This window comes from Rhineura floridana, chromosome 9 (genome assembly GCF_030035675.1).
Source record: "Rhineura floridana isolate rRhiFlo1 chromosome 9, rRhiFlo1.hap2, whole genome shotgun sequence".
Lineage (NCBI taxonomy): Eukaryota > Metazoa > Chordata > Lepidosauria > Squamata > Rhineuridae > Rhineura > Rhineura floridana.
This window is the reverse complement of record NC_084488.1, coordinates 107299023-107326298: the sequence shown is the minus strand read 5'-3', so window position 1 is coordinate 107326298 and position 27276 is coordinate 107299023. Positions and strand designations below refer to the sequence as shown.

At 42.5% G+C, this 27276-nt stretch overlaps 1 protein-coding gene across 6 annotated transcripts in view; it reads right to left on the bottom strand.

Annotated features, from left to right (window-relative positions):
* Positions 1 to 4427: 4427 nt before the first annotated feature.
* The window catches only part of MAPK10 (mitogen-activated protein kinase 10), a 323601-nt gene continuing 300752 nt past the window's right edge, over positions 4428 to 27276 (bottom strand). For 5 of the 6 annotated variants that reach the window (XM_061583112.1, XM_061583111.1, XM_061583113.1 and 2 more), the window contains 3 exons: positions 12763 to 12826; positions 9047 to 9124; positions 4428 to 4962 (listed from right to left, as the gene is read on the bottom strand). In XM_061583112.1, coding sequence (XP_061439096.1) covers positions 4820 to 4962; positions 9047 to 9124; positions 12763 to 12826 — 285 coding nt within the window. In that variant the 3' untranslated portion in view covers positions 4428 to 4819. Of the gene's footprint in view, positions 4968 to 9046; positions 9125 to 12762; positions 12827 to 27276 lie in introns of all 6 variants that reach the window. The other variant, XM_061583114.1, reaches the window with a different exon arrangement.

Sequence of the window (27276 nt, the reverse complement as noted above, 5' to 3'; positions counted from 1 at the left end):
GCCAACACAAAACATCCCACCCACCTCTCCATGCACCATTCAGGCAAGCAACAGGCATTATCCGAGTTCAAAGACACGGCCCAGCCAGGCAAAAGCACAGTGAGACTTAGGAGAACAGATATGAGAATACTGCATGAAAGTCAAAGGGAGAATGTATCACTTAAAGGACATGGATTTCTCTGCTCCTGTTTTGTCTCAGCATGTATCATTAATGTATCTATTTGTGGTCTCTCTTTCTGGCTAGACATGCGGCAGTGCTGGCAGGGTTGCCCCCCTTTTAATCGGCAAATTACAGACAGTCCAGTCATTTGCCAGATCTATACGACCTGGGAGACCAGGACTCGAATTCCCACACAGCCATGAAGCTCACTGGGTGCCCTGGGCCAGTCACTGCCTCTCAGCCTCAGATGGAGGCAATGGTAAACCCCCTCTGAATACCGCTTACCATGAAAACCCTATTTGTAGGGTTGCCATAAGTTGGAATTGACTGGAAGGCAGTTCATTTTAGTGCATAGGCAAACTCAGTTTATAGAAAATTTCCTATGCGTTATAGACAAAATTTCAGAAACTAAAGGTATGACACAGCAGCAACCTCCCACTAACTGCCCATCCCTTACTTTCTTCATCTTCTAATATATCCAGTGTAAACTAGAATGGAACTGCAATGAGATGGGTGGCCATTGATAGCCTATCCTCCTGAATATGAATGAAGCACATAGGGTTGTATTAAACTATGTCTTACTCAGAGTAGACCCATTGAAATTAATGAACCTAAGTTAGTCATGTCTATTAACTTCAGTGGTTCTATTCTCAGTATGACTTAGTTTAATGCAACCTTCCCCCCCCCCTTTGGTTGGAATCACTACCAGTCAGTTTCACGGAATGCCAAGTCAGCCTTCCTCAAGCACTAATATTTGGAAAAAGATACTTTCTCCAAAGTATTAACTGTTTTATAACTCTCCATCAGGTCCATACTACATTGTCTTTTTTTCTAAGCCAAGCCCCCTAACATTTTGGACATGTCTTCATAAGAAAGAAACTAAATCCATTTAAATTATTTCAGATCCCCTTTTCTATATTTTGATATTCTTTTTTTTATGTGGCTTAACCAGAATGGCACCCAGAAGTGTAAATGAGGGTGGACCATAGTTTTATATAACAGTTTAGAGATGCATGCTGCTTGATTTCCAGTCCCTTTCCTAGTTATTCTAACACCGTCTTTGCCTTTTTCACAGCTGCAGTACAGTCAGCTGATGTTCTCAGTATGCATTCTATGATCTCAAAGTTATCTACCTTTCCTTGCTGGCTGAAGATGATTACTGAGTTTTATTTTATTTTGCCCCAATGAAATTCACTTTGCACTACATGAAATTTCATCTATTCCCCAGTCACCCATTCAGGACAGCTTTATGAAACCTTCCGATGGTTCCTTGGGATTTCACTCCCCTGAGTAATTTGCTATCATCATCAGACCTTGAAATTATGGATTGTGGCTTCTGATATTGACAAGTGCATCTTCTAATGGTCTTTAATTCCAAAAGGCTCCCTGTTACCTGTGGTATCAGCACCAAAATGGGGGACAGTTGAAAGTGGTTTTTAATTGCCCATAATATTTGGGCAGAAAAATACACAGCTAGCAGATGCCATTATTGCTGTTATTGCTTAGAGCATTATTTCCCTGTTATTGCCTTTGTGGCATCCCTAATGCACTAGTGTGTCTGATTTAAGTACTGCCATTTCTTGTGCACTGGGAGTTCATGAGGGCTGAGTTAAGGTTACAGTGCCACTCACAGATGTCATTTTCATGGCTTTTAGAATGAATACAGGAACAATAAATCAAGCACCGTTGCTTGGAGGCTCCCATTTCAATGGAAGTTGCATGTGGTACCCGTGAACAGACTGCTCAAATGGCTGTGATGCACTAGCAGTGCTTGATGGATTGCCCCCAATATTGCTATTTATTTTTATTTTTTGCAGTAGTAATTTATTGCTGCTATACATACTGCACTAATTAAAAGTGTTCTGGTTCTTTTTCATCAAAGAAAAATCTACCAGCCTATTATTTCTTTATTTAGTAAGTAAAACTAAGACTGTGATTATAAAAATGTTAGGGAGGAAATATTTCTAGACTTATTAATGGCCAAATTTAATAGAAAATTAATATGTGGTTCAGTTCTAATGTAACATCACTTAAAGATTTTGGATTGTGGCCATTGTGTTTATTTGTACATATCTACAAAGTTATTTGCCTTCATGGAAAAAATTTATTTTTTTAAAATCAGTTTAGTTTCACACAATGGAACCATGTTGGCCATGGTAGTTGTTACAGAAAGTAAACTAGTATGTATGTGTTTTCTACAAAAATTGAGTCACATGCAGCCAAAAATAAATGTTAAAGAGTTGTGTTAATATTTCCTTCCATTTGATTGTGGCATGAAAGCTGACTCTTACAGACTAACCCCTGATTTTGACCCCTAGTCTCCTGGCAAATTTCAACATAGAGAAGTACATAACTTCTCAGGTTTTCTAAAATCTCTGGGTTACAATCTGTACATGCACATAGGCATCTGTAGAGTTTGTGTACCTGGGTTCCATAAAAAAGCCAGGCCACTGGGTGCCTCACCAATGGCCAGGTTTGGTGCAGTGTGCAGGGCGCACCATGGATCTGGCTGAGAACTCACAGGGTGGCAGCAGGGAAAGGGCGCACTCACAGGAGATGGCTCATCCCTTCAGCTTCACTCAGAAACATTTTTGCTTCTCTACAGGCATAGCCCTCAACTTTTGTGCATGTTTGCTTTGTATAGCTACATGGAACAAAGACCAGTACCTGGGTTATCAGACTCATTCCTTATTTGACTTCTCAAGAAATATGTCTTACAACATTGTCTACTTGATGTATCAGTGACACTGAGGCAACTGCTACTCTGGCTTGCTCTATATATATGTAACCTCTCTTGGTGTAGACCTGGGGAAGTTTATTATTTGTCCTAATGAAACGCTTGTAGAGGGGAAAACTGTGTAAGGCTCAAAGCAGCTAGCCATTCACTATTCTCCAGTTAATATCCCACAAGGAAACTGATTGAAACAACTTTTAAGAGACAGCGCCTAGATTGGCGTTGCTCCAAATCTTCTTTTTCTGATGCTCTAAGCAACTCCGCATGAAATAAATGTACATTAAAAAATACCCTTTTCTTAAAATCCAACTACCTTGCTTTGTTGCTGTAACAGGAGCACTCTACATGCACAGAGAGACAGTCCCAATGAGAAGCCTATCTGGCAGTCGGCAACATTCATTATTATGAAGAGTGCCTCCCCATCTCTCTAGTGAAGACATCTGGAAGCTCTTCATCCTGACCAAAGAAATGATGGGGCTTGAGGAGAACAAATGCACAAGTCCTACTTATCTCCCCACGATATAACACAGCTTTCACTACTGCCTTGATTCAGGAGCCTGGTATCTCCCTGTTCCTCACCACCTGCAGCATGAACTCTGCAAAGAAGGGAGAAACCTGCAGCATGTTTTTGCCCGATGGGTCCCCAGGATCAGATCAGAGTAAGAGGTGGCACCTCTGCAAGTTGCCTTCTCATCCTCTAGGATGTCACAGCTACTGGTTAGCCTCAGCTTGGCCCAGCCGCAGCCACGTGACCGGCAGGTTGCCACCTGACTAACCCGGTTTGTTACCTCCTATTTAATTTTTATGGACCATTTCCTACAGCCTCTTTATAAAAAGCAAACGTGGACATACAAGGCAATGGAGTTTTCTGGAGATCTGGCCCCTGAAAGGCTTCTCTTGTCCTGGGAACAGAAGAGAATGCCTGCTGGATCAGGCCAAAGATTCACCTAGTCTAACATTCTGCTTCCCATAGTGATCAAGCCAGAGGTCTCTGGGAAGCCCATAAGCAGGCCTCTCTCCTGACAATTCCCAGTGCTTAGCATACATATTCAATCTAAAACCCAAGTCTAAAAATCCATCACTATCAAAAGAAAAACGTACCTGATTGAACATCCTTTCTATATTATTTCCCCAAACAAACTGCTGTTAACGACAAAGCTGAAATATAGGACTCTACATCATCAAGATTCTGAGAGAGCTTCGGTTTGATTTTGTTTCTACTCCTTTAAATTAACCCATGGACCAACTAAACAGGCTGTACAATGAGAATTATATTACAGATGACATGTGCATTAAAACAAAAAAACCAGGAGATTCAGTTTGCTACTGCAGGCTGTGTGTGCACGCATGAAGACGCCTGCTCTTTAGATATATGTGCATACACAGCTGCATATATATCCATAAACACATATTTGCACGTATGTACACCAAGATACGTGTGCAATTCTCTGTACAACTGCTCAACACAGAAACAGAGACGGGTTAGATATGCACACATGTATACACAGAACGGGATTTGATGTACTGCCCACCTTGTCATGCCAACGTGGAAAAAGGACAGTTGCAGGTTGCTGGTTTTGCAGCCATTAAATTTTTGCAAAATTTATGAAAAAAGGCTTCTTTTAAGTCCCCCACCCCACTTTTTTCTCATTTTGCAGTAAGCATCATTGGAAGAAGACCAAAGCAGAGCAACTATAAGTTAAATATACACTTGAGCTTAGCTGCATTTACATAACTCTTTTAGGAGAAGCAGGCTGAAAGGGTTTTGTTTTATTTCATCATTATGCATTTTTGTTGGGTTTTTCCTTTGTTTTTTTTTCTTCCTTGCCATCACTGAATTCTTTTGTAACCACAATGATTCTTCCCCCCTCCCCTAAATCACATTATCTTCTGAAGAACGTTGGGTTTCGCAGGCAGGCGGCTAGTCACCTGCAACAACCGAGGGGTCCTGCAGAAGCTTCCAAACTGCTGTCAGTGTCCGATGCCAGGGTCTGGTCTGTGGACATGGAGGAAATGTCATTGACGGATGAGGACGGAGGGAGGCTTTCGCTGCTGTTCACTGCTGCACCTGTGCTAAGAAAATGAACACCGACGTGATTCAACCTGGAAGCCAGGGAAGGCTTGAGAGACAGCAGTACAGATGCTTCAGCTCCAGGGCAATCAAGTATCATGGGGCATTGTGGAAAATTAAAAGGGAGGGTCACAGACCCAGCTGCCCAGCATGGGGCAGCTGGGGCAGGTGTCAATATTGGTGGGCCCACTAGGGCAGTCGGGCCTTGGCAGCTGCCCTAGAACATGCCATGCTGACACCAGGCCTGGTCCACCTGGGTGTCTTCAGATATATGCTGGAGAGGAGATGGTCTCTCTTCTTCATTATCTGAAGGGATCAGCTAGCCATGTAAATGCCTAAATAGGATTCATAGTATTAACCAAATACTAACTAGGAATACAGATAGCATGCATTTGTTAGCCAATAGGATTTGTATACTTGTAAATGTCTACTGTACCATACTGGATTGGGTTTTTTTTACTGTTATTGCATAAATAGTTTGTATACAAACAGCTCTGTGTAGCTTTACTTTTCCAACGCAATCAGTGAACACTTAAAAAAAAACAAAGTGCCTTTCAGATTATACATTTTTGCAATTCTCCTGTAACCTTCAGGGAACCACAGATACTCACCTAACCTTCAGACTGATCCTTGCAATGCTAGCATGGCTTGTTGCAGGAGTGGGCTGAATATCTGTACCTGTATTCCTCTTGTCTAGTTATAATGCAGAATTAGGTCATTCCCTCACCGCCCCCACCTTTATTCTTAATTGGTTACACACAGAGTGCCCTCGTGCTTTCAGCTGATAACATTCTCTCCCACCCCCACCCCCACCCAAGGATAAAAAGTTGCCTAGAAAATGATTGCTTCATAAAATAGCTTGTTTGCCTGTCCCTTATTAAAAGTTATAACAACAACCATTGAGCTGCATGCAGCTAGAAATGCTAATGGAAACGGAAGGAAAGCACTGAAATACATCAAACAACAATTCTCTGTGCTTCTCTGCAGTCTCAAGACCGGATAAATAAAATGAAATGGAAAAGGTGATATGTCAACACAATGCAAGTGGACTTCCACTTACGCAATGGGACTTCCTTTAGCGCCCCACACCTACCCCAATCTGATCTGGAGGATCCTTCAAGCCTTTATGCTCCATTTTAGGTGATGGTTCATTTTAGATGAAAGCCAACCCTTAATTACTCCTTGCAAATTACTTCCCCATATAAGCAAATGCTGTCATTGTCACATATAAATCACCCAACTCACACTGCTCTGTGTGACAAATGTGCTTGTGAACAGTGATTTATTCTGATATCCACTCCATCTTAAAGAAAGATTGTGCTGGGCAATACACCAGAAGTGCTTAAATCAAACCAGCACGCTTTGTTTTTCACTGTCTGTTCTGCAAGGACCTGTTGAGTTGCCTCGCTATCATAATGGAAACCAATGTGTATGTTTCTTAAAACTCCATCATGTCCTTTGCTGCTCTGGCAACCTATGGTGGTATGTACTTTGGGTTGTCCTAAGTGATTGCATGGAGCAGATGGTGTTTTGCAACTGTGATTGTACCTATGAGGGGTAGGAAAGGGAAATGTTTAGCCGGCTTCATAAGTACACAAGAACATAAGAAGAGCCTTCTGGATCCGGTAAATGGCCAATCTAGTCCAGGTTCTCACATATCCCTTAACCACAGGACAGATGCCTGTGAGAATCCCACAAGCAGGACCTGAATACAACAGCTCTCTCCCTGCTTGTTTCTCAGCAACTGGCATACAGGAGCACACCGCATTCAACAATGGAGGCAGAGCATAGCCCTCATGGCTAGTAGCCACTGATAGCCTTTTCCTCCATGAATTTGTCTAATCCTCTTATAAAGGCATTCAAGTCGGTGGCCATCACTGTCTCTTGTGGGAGGGAATTCCATAGTTTAACTATGTGCTGTGTCAAGAAGCACTTTCTTTTGTGTATCCTGAATCCTTCAACGCTCAACTTCATTGGATGTCCCCAAGTTCTAGTGTTTCGAGAGAGTGAGAAAAACATTCCTTTCTCCACACCGTGCATAGGTTTATACACCTCTGTCATGTCTCCCCTTACATTTTCCTCTAATCTGAAAAACCCAAAATGTTGTAACCTTTCTTCATAAGGGGAGTTGCTCCTTCCCTGCTATCATTTTAGTTGCCCTTTTCTGGATCTTTTCCAGTTGTAGCTTCAGGCTTCATATGCTCCCTCCTCCACTCCCCATGGGGGGAATAACTGAAAGAATGATTTGGGGAAATCTGTACACCCCCTCCCCAGCTCTGTGGCCAGTTGCTGGCCGTGTGGTGTCACCATAAGGCCATCAAAGTGAGGGCAGAAGCAAGAAGTAATGCCTCTTGCCCTCACTCTGACATCTTCCGGGTAGGAAAAACTGCAGGAAGAGCAGCAGGTAAACTGCAGGGAGCCTGGAACATTGAGGTGGCTCATTTCAGGTCAGCATTGGTGTGGGTCACATAGAGCAGTGGTGCATGAGTGCAAAGTCAATGTGCAACCACAGCAGGAAACTGTATCTTTTTGGTGCCAGGTCAAGACTCCTCTTCTCCCAGGCATTTTAGCATGTGTTTTTAAATTGCTTTTTAAAAATGTGTTTTTAAATTTGTATATTTGTTTTTAATGTTTTTAATTGTTGTAAACCGCCCAAAGAGCTTCGGCTATGGGGCGGTATACAAATGCAATAAATCAGCAGCAGCAGCAGCAGCCTGTCCTTTGGGAAAGGGGCATGATACTGCATAGAAATTAAATCCATGATAGCTTACAAAGCCACTGTGGAGCCACATACACAAAACTAATGAGTTTTTCACAGCTGTTATAAACCACATCTCCTTGGATGACAGCAGAGGATAGCGTTGACAGTGGCTCTCAAAAAAGTCTTAATGCAGACAGAGGCCTTTGTGGAGCTAAGCACAGATTTCCTAGATCGTGGGTATAGTCACCCATTGATTGAAGGATTGTAGCTATACATCTGCATGCAAGGGACAACATAATCTCTCTTTACACGAACACTACTAGGAACCACACTGATCTGTTATCCCTTTTGTGTCCCAAGAGGGCAGGTGCAAACACTGCACATTGTTAAGGGACACAAGATGGCCTACAGGATTAAGAACATAGGAAGCTGCTTTATACTGAGTCAGTCCATTGGTGCATCTAGCTCAGTACTGTCTACACTCACCGGCAGTGATTCTCCAGGGTTTCAGGCAGGAGTCTTTCCCAGCCCTACCTAATGATGCTGGAATTGAACCTGGGACCTTCTGCATGTAAATCCCATGCTCTACCACTGCACTAAGGCCCTCCCCCAAAGGACTGCATCTCCTTCCCTTCTTATGTGCAAATTCATCTTTAAGGAACTACCTTAACCATGGTTAATGCTAACCAGGGCTTATTTTAACCAGGCTGGGAAGAAGGGAACTTAGATGACATTCACCAAGCCCAGGACAACTTGGTGATCCAACACCCCACAAGTTATGGATTGCAGCCAGCCAGGACTTTGACAATCCCCCTGTTTTTGCTATCCCAGGCAGACAGCAAAAACAACTGCGACTTATCAAGTTCTTGGCTGGTAAGCGGAGTTCTGCCTGGAGGGTCACAAACTAGAGTGGGCTTGCCATTCATCACAATGAAGATCAGTATAAAGGTAATCCTTAACCATGGTTATGCTTGGCAGGAGAAGGGTAGGGTGAATTTTAACTTGACAGTGAGAAGCCTGTCAGGAGGCTCATCCTTAATCAGGCTTAAGGAACTGGCTGGCTACAACTGGCACCAAGCTAAATGTTTTCTCTATGGATGCAGTCAGTATACAGTATTGATACAACTGTGTTCATTCATCCAGAGAAAGTCCTGGCAGTAACCTAGGCTCCCGCATAGCATTAAATTATCTGCCTTTACCAAAAAGAATAAGAGACTAGAGTTCAATTAACACTCATCTTCAGTTTCATGCAGCAAACTGTTTGAAGGGATGTTCAGCCTCAAAGCTGGTGCAGCAGTGTATGCCCATATTAATAGCAGCAGGTTAAGATATTTGGAGCTTGCAGCGAGCACAATAGGGTTATTCACTGGGACTGAGTACCTGAGGGAGAAGGCTGTCCTTTTACTACACCATTTTTAGTCTTTTCTTCGGAATTCATTACTTCCTTGTAGATTAATTCTGCAAGAGACAAAAAAGCCCGTTATAAAGGTGCATAACAGTTGCTAGCTTTCCCCCACCATCATTTAAAACAGTGGTCCCAAAACCTTTTCCCACAAGGACCACTTGAAAATTGCTGAGGATCTTGGTAGACCACTTAATGATTTATATTTTTTTTGCCTGTTGCAGCAATTGCAGCGTGCTGTACTAGATGCTATGTGCTTTTTAATTTTATTTTTACAATCCTGGGTTTAAAGAATTTGTGATTGGATGGCCTAAGCTAATGACCGGCCTTGTAAATAAGTCCACAAAAGGTATTAGTCCACACCCATTTTTACTAACCTCTCTGCCCACACATGCCTGCTGTTGTCACTTGTGGCATGTAAATAGCCTGGAATAGTAAAAGAGCCAACTCTCTTTCATAATGCAACTTATGAAAACTGCCTGGCCCCAATTCCTTAGAGGTGACTCTTTCCCACAGACTACAAGCTTTTAGTGAAGGGCCTATTTGTATTTTAATCTGCTCTTGTTATCCTTGGGTTCTACTGTCACAGCCTGCTTCTGAGACCTACTGAGAACTGATCTACACCTTCAGAAATATTATGTAATGCAGCCTTCCTGGGGTCACATGATTTTTTGGAACGTATTGGCAGCAGTGTATTGGAAAATTAAGAAGTGCAGGGTGCTTTCATGATAGTCACAGCCATGCTCCCTCCCATCCCTAAGTGCCAATAAGGATGAAAGGGGAGAGTGTTGGCTACTGAGAAGAGTCTTCTCAGTGGCTGACTCACCTCTTTTCTCTCTGATTGGCTCCTAGGAAAGGACAAGGAAACATGTTAGAAAACCCTTCTCAGTGGCTAACATGCTCCCCTTTCATGTCGATTGGCTCATTGGATGCTGGAGACATAGGGACCCTGCTGGGACCCTGCTCCCAAAAAAGTAAGGGGTCTCAGACACCCCCCAAGACCCCGGATAACTATACCCATGTGTTGATTAGTTCAGATGGAGCAACTCATATCACCCTACAACATTTCTTAGTTGGAAACAGGGACATGCTTTTAATACCGCTATTCTCATACCAAAGATAACTGCCGGAGGCACCCTCCTCTGCATCACTACCATCATAATTCCCTCTGACATTCATTCCTGCAGTTTAGTGGTGAGGGTTGCATTCAACTAGGTTCTACGCAGCGTAGGCTCATTAAAGTTAATAAACTTACATTAGCCATGTTTATTAACTTCAGTGGATGTACTCTGAGTAGGATTAGCCCCGAATACCACCCTGAGTGTACCTTCTTATATATCCAATAAGGCACCATTCATACACAGGAGAGAGGTACCAGCAGGCGGCATGCCAAGCTTTGTAGAAGTACATAATAATATTTGTTTGGAGGGGGGCTAAGGGGAAGAACCCCCAAAATTGCCCAATGAGTACTGAGCATGTTCAGTGGGCATGGAATGTGGACTGAATATGGGGGTAAATACAGAAAGTTGTATCATCATTGTTATTGATTAATTAAAGGTATATACAAGCCTGGTGTTGAAATCAGGTTCCAGACACACAGGGGTGTAGATTTCAGGCACATTCAATCCTTCCTTCCGCCAGCCGGATTTTGTTATACCACTTGCGGTTGGGATTTTTCCTATTTGCTTTTTAAAAATGGTTTAACTTGCCTTGGGCACTATATGGCCAAAAAAACAAAAGTGGCATACGAATCTTCTTAACAAATTAATTAATAAGCTTGCAATTTGCATGTTTTGAAGTTGCTCTAGATTTATCCTGCTGAACCAGAAAGTATGTCCCATCTTATGCAGTCACTTACTTAAGTTAATTTTCCTGATCCAGGGGCAGTAATTTAGTCCATGCCCCTGCTACAAAGCATGATGCATGTGAGTTAGTGTGCACTATGTTGCAAGCAATGTATACAGTAAGAAAAGTTCTCTATCATTAGTAACATATATCCTAAGCAGGTCATATCCACACCATAGATTTAAAGCAGTATTATGCCACTTTAACAGCCATGGCTTCCCCTCCCAAATATCCTGGGAATGATACATAAGAACAGCCTGCTGGATCATACCAATGGCTCACCTAGGTCAGAGCTTGGAAAAGTTACTTTTTTGAACTACAGCTCCCATCAGCCCTAGCCAGCATGGCCACTGGATTGGGCTGATGGGAGTTGTAGTTCAAAAAAGTAACTTTTCCAAGCTCTGATCCTAGTTCAGCATCCAGTTCTCAGAGTGGCCTGCCAGATGCCCGCAGAAAGCCCACAAGCAGAACGCCAGATTCAAAGTGATGGTTCTTACCTATAAAGCCCTTAACGGCATTGGACCGCAATACCTGGCAGAATGCCTCTTCCGCTATGTACCTACCCGTTCGCTGCGGCTGATGTCGAAGGCCCTTCTCCGGGTTCCAACGCACAGGGAGGCCCGGAGAGTAATAACTAGAACTAGGGCCTTCTCAGTGGTGGCCCCCGAGTTATGGAACACCCTCCCTGACGAGATACGCCTGGCGCCTTCTTTGTTATCCTTTCGGCGCCAGGTAAAGACCTACCTCTTTGCCCAGGCATTTTAAAATTTTAAAATTTTAAAATTTAAATTTTAATCTATTTTTGTCTTAATCTTGTTTTATATATCTTTTATAGTCTATTGTACCCACGCTCATTTGTATGTTAACTTGTTTTTATACTGTTGTACACCGCCCTGAGAGCTTGTTGCTATAGGGTGGTTTAAAAATGTAATAAAATAAATAAATAAATAAATAAAATAAACCTGGGCACAACAGCAGTCTCCCCTCCTGTGGTTTCCAGCAACTGATATTCAGAAGCATACTGCCTCCGACTGTGGAGGCAGAGCACAGCTATTATGGCTAGTAGTTTGTGAAAGATGCTGAAAATTGTTAAGACACCTCCCCATGTCCCTCATAGAGCTACATTTCCCAGAGTGGTTTAAACAACCAATCCCGCTTCCCAGGGAACTCTGAGAATTGTAGCTCTGTGAGGAAAACAGAGGCCTCCTAGGAACTCTCAGCATCCTTCACAAACTATGCTTCCCAGGATTCTTTGGGGGAAGCCATTACTGTTAAAGTGGTTTAACGGTGCTTTAAATGTGTACGGTGTGGATATGGCCTATGTTATAAGCCAAGGGCAGGAAATCTGCACCCCCGGAGCCACATGCAGCCCTCAGCCTCTTTCTGTATGAGTGAGGTGGGCTTAAAAGGAGAGAAGGGTGCAGGAGGAGGCCAAAACTGAAGGAGTGATAGGAGGAGTGGGTTTGGGGGGAGCTCTCCGCAAGTAATAGAGGTTCAGATCTCTAGAAAGAGCAGTCTGTCTCTGCTCAGACACCCTTATGGGTAGGGAGGAGAAAGAAAGAAAGAAGCCCCACCCACTTTTAGTTCTGGCCCCACCCCCTCTAGCTTCAGCCCCACCCACATGATTAGACAACAGATTACACCCAGGAATGTGGTCCTGGAAAAAAAGAGGTTCCCTATCTCTGTAATAAGCAGTGTACGTCACAAATGCGATGCTAGAAGCAACTGGCATGAGCTGCAGAGAAAGAAAGGCAGAGAATGACCAGAGAGGGAGAAAATGCAGAGAGGCTCAGCGGCCTGGGATGTGTCCGCTGAGGCACCAGGTCATCTGCCTTAAAAATGAGATTACCTTTCCACTCTTCAATTGTGTGTTCTCTTTCATCCAGCTGCTTATCATATATCTGCGGAGGTGGCTGTTGAGCAAAAACACAGAGAGGTAAGCAGAACGCGCTATATTAGGAGTCTAAAATTAAATTAAGCCCAGAGGGAAGGGGTAATTTAAATGCCAAAACCTCAAGGAAATGAAACAGTGAGCAATTTCCACCACAGCAACCCTTTTTTTTGCTCTGCAACATGAGACAGGTGAAAGGGATAGGAGTTCTTACCTACAGGCCATCCGTTGATTTGATGACACTCGTTGACTTGATACCACATTTAAACTACATAAATATTAACTAAGGTTGTGATTGAAGAGAATTTCTTCCTCTCAAAATGTGGATTTGCTTGGCTTCTTGCTTAATTGACCATCCATACCTCATATTCACATTTTAAGCAGGAGTTCTCTCAATGACATCTAGGTCTTGATTGACACTGCTGTCCCTTGGTTGAAAACTATAATACTTACTTTCCCCCCCTCCCAGTGTGAATAGTTCACACTTTTCCAGCTCCTAGCACCTTAGCCTTTGTAAAATGGGTTAAACTGGGGTGTCTTGAGTCATAATGTTGACACATGTTGAAGCATTCACAAGACCTGATTCCACATTCAAACAAAGGTCATTTTGGACTGATTATACCATAGTTTGAATGCAGTCTGGTACAAACCAGGAATGCAGTGTTTAGCTTACTAATGAGAAGGATGACACCTGATGCTATTCTCAGTACTATTGGTATAGTTTCACATTCCATTTGGAGAACCTTAAAAAAAACAGGCGTGGTTCCATGAGCCTATGAATGGCTAGACAGAAGGGCAGACAAAAGTAAGATATCTCCACTAGGAGAACCTCCCCCCACTCAATTTTGGGAATTGATCGACCACACTGCATGGCTACATTTTGATGCCACACATAAAAGGTCTTGATGTGGCAGGCATTAGGTACTGCCTGGGGATCCCACTTATTTTAAGCAGAAGTGGGGTGGGGGGAGGAACTGGTAGAATGAAAGAGTTTAGATTAAAGGTCAGACTGGCAATCCCACTGTCACCTGCTATCAAAGTATTCATGGGTTGGTTTTGAGACAGTACGCCAAGTCAAGTGAAAGTACACCATAGCAACAAAGGACAAAATGGAGGAAAAGAAAGAAGAAAAAGAAAGAGAAAGGCTAAAGAGACCTTTTGCAATGTCTGCCAGAGACATTTTAAATTCACTTTTGCAAAGGAAAATTACTTTGTGGGATTAAATGAGGAAAAGTCTACAGGCCACAAGTTTGTTTTTGGAGTAGGGTACCCATTTACAATTAGGGATGTCAGAGGATTCTGACAAGACAGAAATGGGAGCAGAAATTGCTGCTGTTCACTTATTTGTCCCATATCCAGAACAGAAATCAATTCAGCAAATACAATTGGTATTTGCTGCTGTTGTTGCTTTCAGTTCACAAATGACATGGGTTTTCCCCCTTCTCCATTTGTATTGTGTCTCCTTCACATTGAAATGAATGGGGTTGAATAACATAACTTACGTAATTAATTATGTTGCGTATGTTATGTAAGTTACATAGTTAATCGTGTAAATTACATAAGTTAGATATGTTATATAATTTCACCACAGCAGAGAGAGATAACATAGTTGTTGGCAGAAGACAAACTGCAATGGAACAGAAACAGTGCTGCATGCAACAAATACAGGGTGGAACAGGAAACAATGCCTTTTTACATCCCTGCTTACAATATACCCCCCAAAGTGGAAATGTATCATCAGAAAAGAAGACACAAAGAGGTCAGAAATTTGTATGAAATTTGCACATGCTGATTTATATGTATAGGTGCAAATTGAAAAGTGTTTACTAAAACGGAAATGGGGAAGACAGTGACCAGGTGAGCTGAGTGTGCCTGCTCAGTTCGCTGTCCAGTTGTTACGTAGTGATGAGCGCCTTGGGGGTCCCTGCTGCTCTCCCTCCTTAGGTTCTTTATCTTTAAAGCAGACTTGGCTTGGACAACCCTTCAAGTGGGATCCATGTCCAATCTATACTGGAGGCAGCAGAAGCAATTGTTGTTCCCTATTTGCCCCAAAGAAAAATCTCAGGGCAGCATTACAGGGCCTGTTTCCTCATGATTACTGGAGAATTACAGTAGTTTATGTTGTTGTTCCATCTTTTTATTTTCCAGTATACACACTGAATGGAGACAGAAGCACAAGCTAGCACACAGATAGGCAACATTTTCTTAATGTAGCTACAGGACCCCAAAATCAATAGTATACCACTGAAGCACTTATACTATTCCTGGCTAGGTAAAAAATAAATAAAAGCTGGCTGTTCCTTTTTCTCTTGCTAGACTGAACCTGCTCCAAATCAGGCATGTTGAATGGGACAAATATTCCAGTGGCTTGGAATAGCCCTTTGATATCAATGACAATTAATCAGGACCCTATTGTTCACTAACAAGTGTCAGGTTGTGGCAAAATCTAGAGAGTCTGGGCCATTTTGCATGTCCAAAGAGCAAGCTTAGAACAATATCTTCAACTTAATTCCTGGACTGGATTGGGTGGATCTGCATGGCAGGAGTAATGTGGGATAGATGGCGAGATGCAAAATCCCAAGGGAAGGAAATGATCCTGAGGTCAGTGAAGCATCTTTCCCTCCTCAAGATGAAGACCGAGTGGGCTGAGTCACAGAAGAACCTCATTGAACTATGCTGGATTTATGGAAGTATAGAGCCCAGGTTGCTCCTGTCATCCCAACTTGATTGAGGAAGGAGGGAAGCATGGCTGGTTTGTTCTATTGATCTTTCCTGTACATGATTTAACAAAGAGTGGGAAGCCAGATTTTGGCTGAACATCAGGAAAACCTAACTGTTAAAGCGGTACAAAAGTGGAACCAATTGCCTAGGGAGATGGTGGCATGTGAGAGGCAGATGGACAGCCATTTGTCGGGTATGCTTCAACTTGGATTTCTGCATTGAGCAGGGGGTTGGACTCAATAACCTTATAGACCCCTTCCAACTCTACTATTATGTGATTCTATGTCCTATTCTCCTTTTCTAATACTAGTGTTGGATTATTATCTCAGTCTATAGATCCTTACACTTACCATGTGGTATACAAGGGTGTTCACCAACATGTTCACAGCTGGAATCTCATAGGGTGGTGACCCAAAACCAGGCACTTTTCTTCTATTGCCCCTGTACTATGGAATGCCCTTCCCTCTGCCATATGTGAAGCAGCAACCATCAGTTGCTTGTGAAGATGTATCTTTTGGCCCAGGCTTTCCCTGACCCATCTTTGGATCCTGTTTTTTATTTGTTTGAATTCCCGGAATCCCTGTTTTTTAAAATGCTTTTATACTAGTGTTTTACTGGTTTTACGTTGTTGCTTGTTTTAATGATATTGTTTATTCTTTTTCTGTAGTAGACTGCTTAGAGATTTTAAGACATTAAGGGTTTACCATTTTTTTAAAAAATAAAAAATGCTAGGTCGGGGGATGTGAGTTCAAAACACATGAGAAATTGTAGGAAGCCGCCTTACACTGAATCAGATCAGTGGTCCATCTAGACTAGTACTGTCTGCAGTGATTAGTAGGGGCTGGAAAAAGTCTCAGAGAAAGTCCTTGCCCATCCTCTTTATACAGAGTCAGGCCATTGGTCCACCTAGCTCATTATTATCTACATTAACTGGTAGCAGCTCTCCATTGTTTCAGGCAGGGAGTTTTTCCCAGCCCTACATGAAGATGCTGTGGGTTGAACCAGGGACACTCTGCATGCAGAACAGGTATTCTGTCACTTAGCTACAGTCCTCAAAGACCATTTAGTCCAATCCCTTGCTGATGAGTGAAATCCATTACAATAGCATCGTTACAGGTGGCCATCCATCCTTCAAAGCAATTACAGTGGAAACTTGCTAGAATGCTTCTCGCTGTACCGCAATTTTGGATATACCGCATCCTCAAGTAAAATATACAGTACATTAGTGTACATGTTTTTTAACCCCCAAGATTGAAAAATGCGATAGGTTCCCGTCCCTTCCAAATAACTTTCCTCACTTCAGTGCTCGTGCTGTTTCTAAGCCGCTGGGTGGTTTGGCTTCTCACTAGGAGCCACTGCTCACTGACTTTAATCCTTAAAGGTGAGCCTGAGCTGAAATGCAAAAGGGACGGTTCTCCAAGTGCTTTTTGCAGGGATGGGGGGACAGGATGGTTTCTTCAAAGGGAAAAAGCATGCCTAAAATGTAAGTAGTGCACCTTTAAAACCTTTAGCAAGTACTTTACTGTAGTTTGAATGTCACTCTAAGTGCCTACTGTACTTCCCGGGGGGTTCCAAACCACCAGCGCTTTGGTGCTTTCAAGCCAGAGAGCTTGAACCCTTTCAGTGCAGTTTTCATTATAAGGCGGAACCCCTACAACACAGGTGCATCCTTTCTCCCTCGACCCCTGTGCTATAATGAGCTTTTACTATACACGGTGTAATGAAGTTTCCTTTTATTGTTACTAAAGCCATGGCTTGTGCTTTCCAAATAAACTTGTGTCCCTTTGTTGCTGCAAACTGGCCAATCACTCTGAGGCTTATGGCCACATCATGCGAAGCCTTGGAAAACCCAGCCAGAGCCTTCTCCTTCCTGCCAATCATGGTGCTGTGAAGATCTCTCACTCAGCCTAACAGAGCATGCAACCCTAGCCTGTGACAACAGGGAGGTCATCCAGATTAGCAAGTCTGACAGCCCATCATTCAACAGCTCTGCCGGGCCTTGAGCTTGCATTTGCTAATGAGGGGGAAAGCAAAGAGGACAGGGCGCAGGGTTGAGGGGACAATGAGAAGACAATGAGGAAAACCCAAGGTGGGACCAAGGGCTGCAAATTCACACAAGAGCTGCTACGGTTGTCTGCTTCACTAGGCAGCCCACTCTAGGGATCAGAAAAGAGCTGAAACAGGGAGTGAGCTTGGCTGAACTGCAGCTTAACTCATGTCAGCTGGGCCACTACTACAGGAGGTAAAGCAAAGGACAAGAATCTGAAGCTCAGCAATTGCCATTCCCCAAAAAAGGCCTCGCCCAGGGAACTAAAAAAACAAAACATGAGTACTTAGTTTGAGGCAGGCTTTGGCTCCAGATGAAGTTTTCATGGCTTGTGACAGGTGCTGTTAGAGAGTGGGTAGTAGTCAACTAAGTCCTACTCAGAGTAGACCCACTGAAATGAATGAAACTAAGTTAGTCATGCTTAGGGATGGAAGGATCTGTCAACTGAAGTTTACCCAGTTTCTCATTTTTCCAATCTTAAATTCCATTCTCCACATTTCTACAGCAATTTGTGAATTTCTAAAACAACATCCTAGTGAAAATTCTTCAGCATTTTAGTGCAAATTTCTCTTAACCACCACATTTTCATGTGCAGTTTTGATTAATGTACACATCTTTGTAAGTAATTTCTCTGACTAGAATGCACTTTGTATGTTATTATTTATTTATTATTTGATTAATATCCCGCCCTTCCTTCCAGCACGAGGAATTCAATAATATGTTTGTTTTTATGCATTCTTTCCCCTAATATACGTATTCTGTGAACATTGTCTCGTTGGAGGACTGCATTGCAAAATTTGGACAAGTGGAAATTTCAAAGGATAGCTCTGCTTTGGTTCTCATATTTTTTCAGAAAGTGCAAATTTGGTAGATTCGACATTTCTTCCCCATCCCTAGTCATGCCTATTAACTTCAATGGGTTTACTCTGAGTAGGACTAACACTGAATACCACCCAGTGTCTTGAAGTGTGTGTACAGAGTACACATAGGAGGAGGAGCCTATTACCTACTTTCTTCAGCAACCCAGATTTCAGCCAACATGACCAATTTTTAAGTTATCATTTGCAACTAAGTGCCTGAATTTGTCCACTCATGGACAGTTCCTTTTTCACTGTAGTCATTTTTATTTGGAAATATATCATCTCATCATCATGCTTAAAAAATTATTGTAATCCAAATTGGAAACCACAGATTCAAAGAAATGTTTTCTAGCTAGGAAAGATGCACATGCTGTTCACAGAATCACTACATTTACACAGGAGCTTGGCTTCTACAGAACATGCTTGACCCTTACAGCTCCATACATGCTGGTAGCCATGGTTACAGTTGCCATGGAAACAAAAAGTCCTGACTTCCAACTTGCTCAGCTCTCTTCACCTGAAAGTCTACAGAGATTATTTCAATATAGGAAAGTCTAATTAAAACTAGGAACATATCTCCAAGTCAAAAATACCCACAAAATGTTGTACAGTTTTCACCTGGGGCCCACCCAAACTACTGTGTTATTGTGGGTGTATGCAGCAACAGGTCATTGACACTTACTGCACAGTGATGAATGGCATGGTGGGGCAGCACCACTCACTTGATCTCTGATCGGTTATGTTGCTGCTGCTTACCAGGAAGACAGAGGGGGAGAGGCAAGGTGGCAGTAAGGTTGGCATGGTGAAAAACTCACCACCAGAATCATTGCACTGCACCTGCCAGTGCATTTGCACTGGGCTAGCCTCATTGCCACCTCCCCCACTGCTCTACCTCCCAGAAAGCAGCAGTGATGCAACTGACCGGAAGTCAGATGAGTGATGGAGCTCCACTAACCCAGCCACTACTGCATTTGAAATGGATTTATACTGGACCGTCTACACATCATCCTGCTTTATCAGTTGTTCAGTGATGCTTCCCCAAGTTCCTGCATTATTTACATCCACACTTTAACTTTGCCCATTCCATTGTCTGCGTTCCTGTCATCCCCGGTACTCCTCCCTTTTTTCCATGAGTCCAAATTGACTGTAAGTCTCTTTTGGTTCACCTTGTGAAGAAGCAACTTTTATTATTATTATTATTATTATTATTATTTGTACTAAGTTGCACTTTGATGCCATGCCATCATACTTGCATTTGTACACTTTTTAAAGTTTTTATTTTTTGGCTGTGATTACTGTGTTAAACTATGCTCATGTGAAGTGGGGGGGGGAGACCACAGGGATGCCAGTGTATGGCAACAACAGGAAGTATGTAGGAGTGGCTACATCACAAAGCAGCAGATACATTTTGGCATGTTGCCAATGCGCTTTTGCCCTGTAGTGTGCTGTGTGGAAAAAAAGAGAACCATATAGTATACTTTTTATACTTTCATAGTATAAAAAGCAATGGGGTTTTAGCAGGAAAATATGGGACATGTACCAATTGCAGATGAAGCAATATAATCGCCTCAGATCTTTAGCGGGTACAAACGGTATTGAAAGTATAACTTCCCCACTAGCATTATGGGCACCAATCTGGAGAGGCCACTGGTAAAAGTCATCTATGAAACCCTCCATATACAATGCTGAGAGAACGGGGCTAATGGTATGTAGTGGATCTTCTGACAAATGCTGTTCCTCCAGGTAATAACCATCTGGCTGGCCATATTTCCAGATGGTTAAGTGCAGACAACACAGCGTTCCACTCCACCTGGGTATTGTGTTATTTGTTATATTGCCCTCTTGACTCTGCATTTAGAGCTGCTTTAATTTTCCCACTGTTGAGCTTTTAGCAACTGATCAAGCCTTAGTATCTATTGTCATGCATTGATTGGTTGTTCCTGTGTTGCACATCTGTTCTCCTCAGAAGAAGAAAAGCCTCCCTCTGGCCTTATTGTCTGCCACACTGAGTTGTAGTCTGAAAGCATGGTCTTTTCACTTTATCCATACTATCTGTTTATTTCAGTCCGATTCAGCCTTCTGTAAATATATATTTGATCATCTGCATTTACATGTTGTTTGCTGTTCAAGTAGGGTTTGAATTAATAAAGTTAAGAACATCAGAACAGCCTGCTGGATCAGGCCACCAGCCATCTAGTCTAGCATCCCGTTCCCACTGTGGCCAACCAGATGCCAATGAGAAGCTTGCAAGCAGGACCTGAGCGCAATACCACTCTCCCCTCCTGCGGTTTCCAGCATCTGCTATTTAGAAGCATACTGCCTCTGACTATGGTGGCAGAACATAGACATTGTGGCTAGTAGCCACTGATATCCTTATACTCCAGCCCCTCGCTGGATCGTCACCTTGTAGTGGTGAGTGGGCTTGCGTGTTCCAATGAACACTGTGAGTGATGCCGTCGGGAGTCATGCACTCCCAGCAGGGTCACCCATGGCAGTAAGGTCAAGGGAGAGGAACCAGACAAAGAATGATCCAAGAAAATCCTCAACGGCAGAACAGGAGGAGGATAACAATGTGTACATTACAATGGGTGTGACGGCAGATGAAGGCTGCGGCAGATAAAAGACTTCCAATCGTTGTGGTATCCCATGCCATTGGATCAAAGCCTTTTTCTGTCAAGACTGTGTGTTGATCGTCGTGCGCCGATCTCTCCACGTAAAACAAATTCACGCACAGGCTTATTTTATTTCTATTGTATTTTTTTTACTATTTTGCTTGCCACCCTGGGCTCCTTGGGGCAGAAAGGTAGGATCGAAATTTAATAAAATAAAGAAACAAACAAACAAATCAGTAATGCTGAGCCACACTGAACAGAAAGCATTTAGTAGCAGTAGCAACAAGGACACTGCTAATGACAGTTGCGCATGACCTTTGCTGAACAGGACAGACCTACACTGGCCTGTAATGTGGACACAGGACATCAACCTCAAAGAGGCTGAGAAATGATATACTCCTGGAGGAAGAGATTTAGGAAGGAATTGCTGAAAAAGTCCATAAAGAAACATTTTGTCTAGAATCCTTCCTAGGATCATTGTAAATACTGGCTACTGTAGCAAATGGAAACTGGGGAACAGAATACAATTTTATAGATCTGTACGAAGCAGTTATGTTTAAAATATTTTCCTGGGACATAAAATAAGAATGAGACACCATGCAAACTACTTTACACAGTCATGGATGGTTCAGAGGCTGATGAACAGATGACCTAGCATTGACCTCCACTGTTCTGATCTGTCCCAAATATTATTTTATTTATTTATTATTTGATTTATATCCTGCCCTTCCTCCTAGTAGGAGCCCTGGATGGCAAACAAAAGCACTAGAAACACTTTAAAACATCATAAAAATGGACTTTAAGATATATTAAAACAAAACATCTTTAAAAAACATGTTTTAAAAAAGCTTTAAAACATATTTTTTAAAAAAGGTTTAAAATCATTTTTTTTTTTAAAAAAAAGAAGGTTTAAAAACATATTAAAAAGCAATTCCAACACAGACACAGACTGGGAAAAGGTCTCAACATAAAAGGCTTGCTGAAAGAGGAAGGTCTTCAGTAGGTGCCGAAAAGATAACAGAGATGGTGCCTGTCTAATATTTAAGGGGAGGGAATTCCAAAGGGTAGGTTCTGCCACATTAAAGGTCCATTTCCTATGTTGTGCAGAATGGACCTCCTGATAAGATGCTATCTCCAGGAGGCCCTCACCTGCAGAGTACAGTGATCAAGTGGGTATATAAGGGATAAGATGGTCTTTCAGTTAACCTGCAAGCTGTAAAGGGCTTTGTACACCAAAACTAGAACCCTGAACTTGGCCCAGTAGCAAATGGGCAGCCAATGCAATTCTTTCAGCAGTGGGGTAACATGTTGGCAATACCCTGCCCCAGTAAGCAGTCTTGCCACCACATTTTCCACCAGCTGCAGCTTCTGGACCAACCTCAAGGGCAGCTCCACATAGAGCGCATTACAGTAATCCAGCCTGGAGGTCACCAGTGCATGGACAACAGTGGTCAGGCTATCCCGGTCCAGAAATGGTCACAGTTGTCTTACCAGCCAAAGCTGGTAAATGCTACTCCTAGCCACTGAGATCACCTGGGCCTCTAGGGACAAAGATGGATACAGGAATGCCCCCAGACTACAAACCTGCTCCTTCAGAGGGAGTATGACCCCATTCAAAGCAGGCAACTGACTAATTATCTGAACTCAGGAACCACAGCATCTCCGTCTTGCTACGATTCAGACTCAGTTTATTGGCCCTCATCCAGCCCACCACTGAGTACAGGCAGCGGTCCAGGGCTTGCACCACCTCTCCTGATTCAGATGTTACAGAGAAATAGAGCTGGGTATCGTCAGCGTACTGCTGACATCTCACCCCAAATCTCCTGATGATAGCTCCCAAGTGCTTCATCTAGATGTTAAACAGCATTGGGGACAAGATGGTACCCTGTGGCACCCCACAGCACAGCTGCCAGGGGGTTGAAAGACAATCACCTCATGCTGTTCTCTGAAAATGACCCTGGAGGTAGGATCAGAACCACTGTAAAACAGTGCCTCCAATATCCATCTCACCAAGTTGGCCCAGAAGGTCAATGGTATCAAAAGCTGCTGAGAGAACAAGTAAGAGTAACAGGGTCACACTCCCCCTGTCCTTCTCCCAATAAAGGTCATCCATCAGGGAGACCAAGGCTGATTCAGTCCCATAACCAGGTCTGAACCCAGACTGGAATGGGTCAAGATAATCTGTTTCATCCAAGAGTACTTGCAAATACCAAGATGCCCAAGTAGAAATAATCAGTCAGGTAAAAAATCCAGATGCTATACTGATGCATGCTGGCAAAGACACTCTGAAAGTTGAAGTTTAGCATGCAGTGGCACTGTTGCAGTAGAAGAAACTGAAAATCATGCAGGAGGAAGGCATACCACTTGGGTCTGAAAGATCATAGGGCAGGATATTTATTGATCATATTTATTCACTGACCTTCATTTACTCAAGGAGCTCATAGCAGTGTCTTGCCCTCATAACAACCCTGTGAGGTGAATTAGGCTGAGTGACTCTGACTTGTCCAAGGCCACCAGTGAGCTTCATGGCAGAGCAGGGATTCAAACCCACGATTCCCTGCTTCTAGTTCCATCTGCTGTCCATTAGATTACATGCATACTGCCTTATAACTTTTTGAAGAACTTTTCAGGAGATAGGAATGAAACAAAAAAGGCAATAGGTCCTTCTGGGAACTGGTCTCTAAAGTTTGCTGTATCCATCTGGAAGAGCCTATGCAGTCAAGTGAATTTCAGTACCAAGGGGTGTGTGTATAATGCTCTAGATCTTTTCAGGTGTTTAAAATATGTGAGTAATGAATGTATGTAAGGGGCAGTCTCCACCCTCCCACCCTATGTGTGTCCATCAAAACACCTGTAAAGGTCCCCGTGCACTCAGCAAAAAACAAAAGAAGAGCCCTGCCATGTCAGACTAAGGGCTCCTCTATTTCATTTCCCACTAGGGGTGTGGGAGAAATTTGATTCAATTTGATTCAACGTTTAAAGCCGAATCTATCAAATGGGCACTTTCCTAAACAATAAAGGAACGGAAACACAGCCATATTTCAGAATTTGCACTTATCCAAATTTTGCGATGCAGTTCTTCAGCCCAGGTTTATAAAAATGCATATACTGTATGGGGGGAAATGTGCATAAATATGTTAGTGAAAATAACATGCAACAATGCATTATATTAGGAAAAATAGCTAATATTAGTCAAAACTGCCCCTTCTAGGATGCACACCTAAACGTGGTGAGGGGGTTTGAGTGTGTTGAAGAAGCTGAGAGCAATGCCGTCATCATGAACTGGTCGTATCGAAAATCAGAGTGAAGCTAAAGAACAACAAAGCAATCATAATGCCAAAATACAATTTAAATAACATCCCAGAAGAATATAAAGATCAAATAAGGAACAGGTTTGAAGCTTTAAACTTAGTTGACAGAGAACCAGAAGAACTATGGAAAAAGCAGAGATGTTACCAGAGAAGAATGCAAAAAGACAATACCGCTAGTTAAAAAAAGAGAAAGACCTCAATGGATGACTGAAGAAGCTCTTCAAATGGTTAAAGAGAGAAGGAAAGCAAAAGCAAAAAGAGATAGAAACATGGTCAGAACCCTAAATGCAACAATACAGTGACTAGTACGTAGGGACAAAGAGAACTATTACAATAGTTACTGTATAGAAATAGAAGAGGACAACAAAAAGGGTAGAACAAGAGCCCTGTTCCAAAAGATTAGAGAAATTAAAGGGAAATTTAAACCACGAGTAGGAATGTTGAAGGTCCTCCATGGCGCAGAGTAGTAAGCAGCAGTAACGCAGCCGAAGCTCTGCTCACAGCCGGAGTTCAATTCCAACGGAAGGAGGAAGTCGAATCTCCGGTAAAAGGGGTCGAGGTCCACTCAGCTTTCCATCCATCCGTGGTCGGTAAAATGAGTACCCGGCATATGCTGAGGGGTAAAGAAAGGCCGGGGAAGGAACTGGCAATCCCACCCCATATATACGGTCTGCCTAGTAAACGTTGCAAGACGTCACCCTAAGAGTCGGAAACAACTCGCACTACAAGTGCGGCGACACCTTTACCTTTACTTTAGGGATGTTGAATAATCAACAGGGGAACACACTGACTGACCAAGATGAAATAAAAGGAAGATGGAAGCAATACACTGAAGAACTCTATAAAAGAGATGCCAGGATGACAGATTCATTCACGGAGGAACCGCATGATGAAGAACCAGAAATTTTAGAATGTGAGGTGAAAGCTGCTCTTAAAATACTTGGAAGAAACAAATCACCAGGAACAGATGGCATACCAATAGAGTTGCTACAAGCTACTGAGACTGAATCAGTCCAAATTTTGACTAAAATCTGTCAAGAAATATGGAAAACTAAACAATGGCCCACAGACTGGAAGCGTTCGATATACATCCCAATTCCAAAGAAAGGGGATCCCAGGGAATGCAGTAATTATCAAACTATTGCCTTAATATCCCATACAAGTAAAGTAATGCTCAAGATTCTACAACAAAGGCTCTTACCATATATGGAGCGAGAAATGCCAGACGTCCACAATGGATTTAGAAAGGGAAGAGGTACCAGAGATCATATCGCAGACATATGTTGGGTAATGAAACGGAACAAGGAATTTCAGAAGAAAATCACCCTGTGTTTTATAGATTACAGCAAAGCCTTTGACTGTGTAGATCATGAAAAACTATGCAATGCTTTAAAAAAAATGGGGGTGCCACAGCATCTGATTGTCGTGATGCGCAACCTATACTCTGCACAGGAGGCTACTGTAAGGAGAGAATATGGAGAAACCAATTGGTTCCCCATCGGAAAGGGTGTGAGACAGGGGTGTATTTTATCACCCTATTTATTTAATCTATACGCAGAACATATCATACGGAAAGCAGGATTGGACCAAGATGAGGGAGGTGTGAAAACTGGAGGGAGAAATATCAATAATTTAAGATATGCAGACAATACCATACTACTAGCAGAAACCAGTAATGATGTGAAATTAATGCTGATGAAAGTTAAAGAGGAAAGCACAAAAGCAGGACTACAGCTGAACGTCAAAACAACTAAAGTAATGACAACAGAAGATTTATGCAACTTTACAGTTGACAATGAGGACATTTAACTTGTCAAGAACTATCAATACCTTGGCACAGTCATTAACCAAAATGGAGACAATAGTCAAGAAACCAGAAGAAGGCTAGGACTGGGGAGGGCAGCTGTGAGAGAACTAGAAAAGGTCCTCAAATGTAAAGATGTATCACTGAACACTAAAGTCAGGATCGTTCAGACCATGGTATTTCTGATCTCTCTCTCTATATGTGAAAGTTGGACAGTGAAAAAAGTGGGTAAGAGAAAAGTCAACTCATTTGAAATGTGGTGTTGGAGAAGAGCTTTGCGGATACCATGGACTGCAAAAAAAGACCAATAATTGGGTGTTAGAACAAATTAAACCAGAACTATCACTAGAAGCTGAAATGATGAAACTGAGGTTATCATACTTTGGACGCATCATGAGAAGACCTGATTCACTAGAAAAGACAATAATGCTGGGAAAAACAGAAGGGAGTAGAAAAAGAGGAAGGCCAAACAAGAGATGGATTGATTCCATAAAAGAAGCCACAGACTCCTGAACTTACAACTTACAAGATCTGAACAGTTCATGACAGATGCTCTTGGAGGTCACTGATTCATAGGGTCGCCATAGGTCGTAGTCGACTTGGAGGCACATAACAACAACAAAGTAAAAACTGCATATTCCTTATGAGAAATATACACAAAAATACGGAAGTATTTTCATGAGGGGTTTTTTTTTAAAAAAAATAGCAAATTGCTGCAGAAATAGGGAGAGCTGAATTTAAGACTGGAAAAATGAGAAACTGAGAGAACTGAAACTGTCAGATCTGTATATCCATATTTTCCTTCAAGTAACTCTCTAGATGCTTGCTGGAAGCCCTCCTACATAGAGCATGAAGGCAAAAGCTCTCCTCCATTACAAAAGACAGCCACTAACAAATCTGGGAAGTCAATATCTTCCAAAACCATGGCAACTGTTTCATTTATTTATAGCAAATATTAGTTACTGTTCTACAAAAACATTCAAAACACCTTTGATTATATGATAACAATACTGGCAACCCTAACCCTAAAATATTACTGCCGAAGCTCTGCTCACAGCCTGAGTTCGATTCCAACGAAAGGAGGAAGTCGAATCTCCGGTAAAAGGGGTCGAGGTCC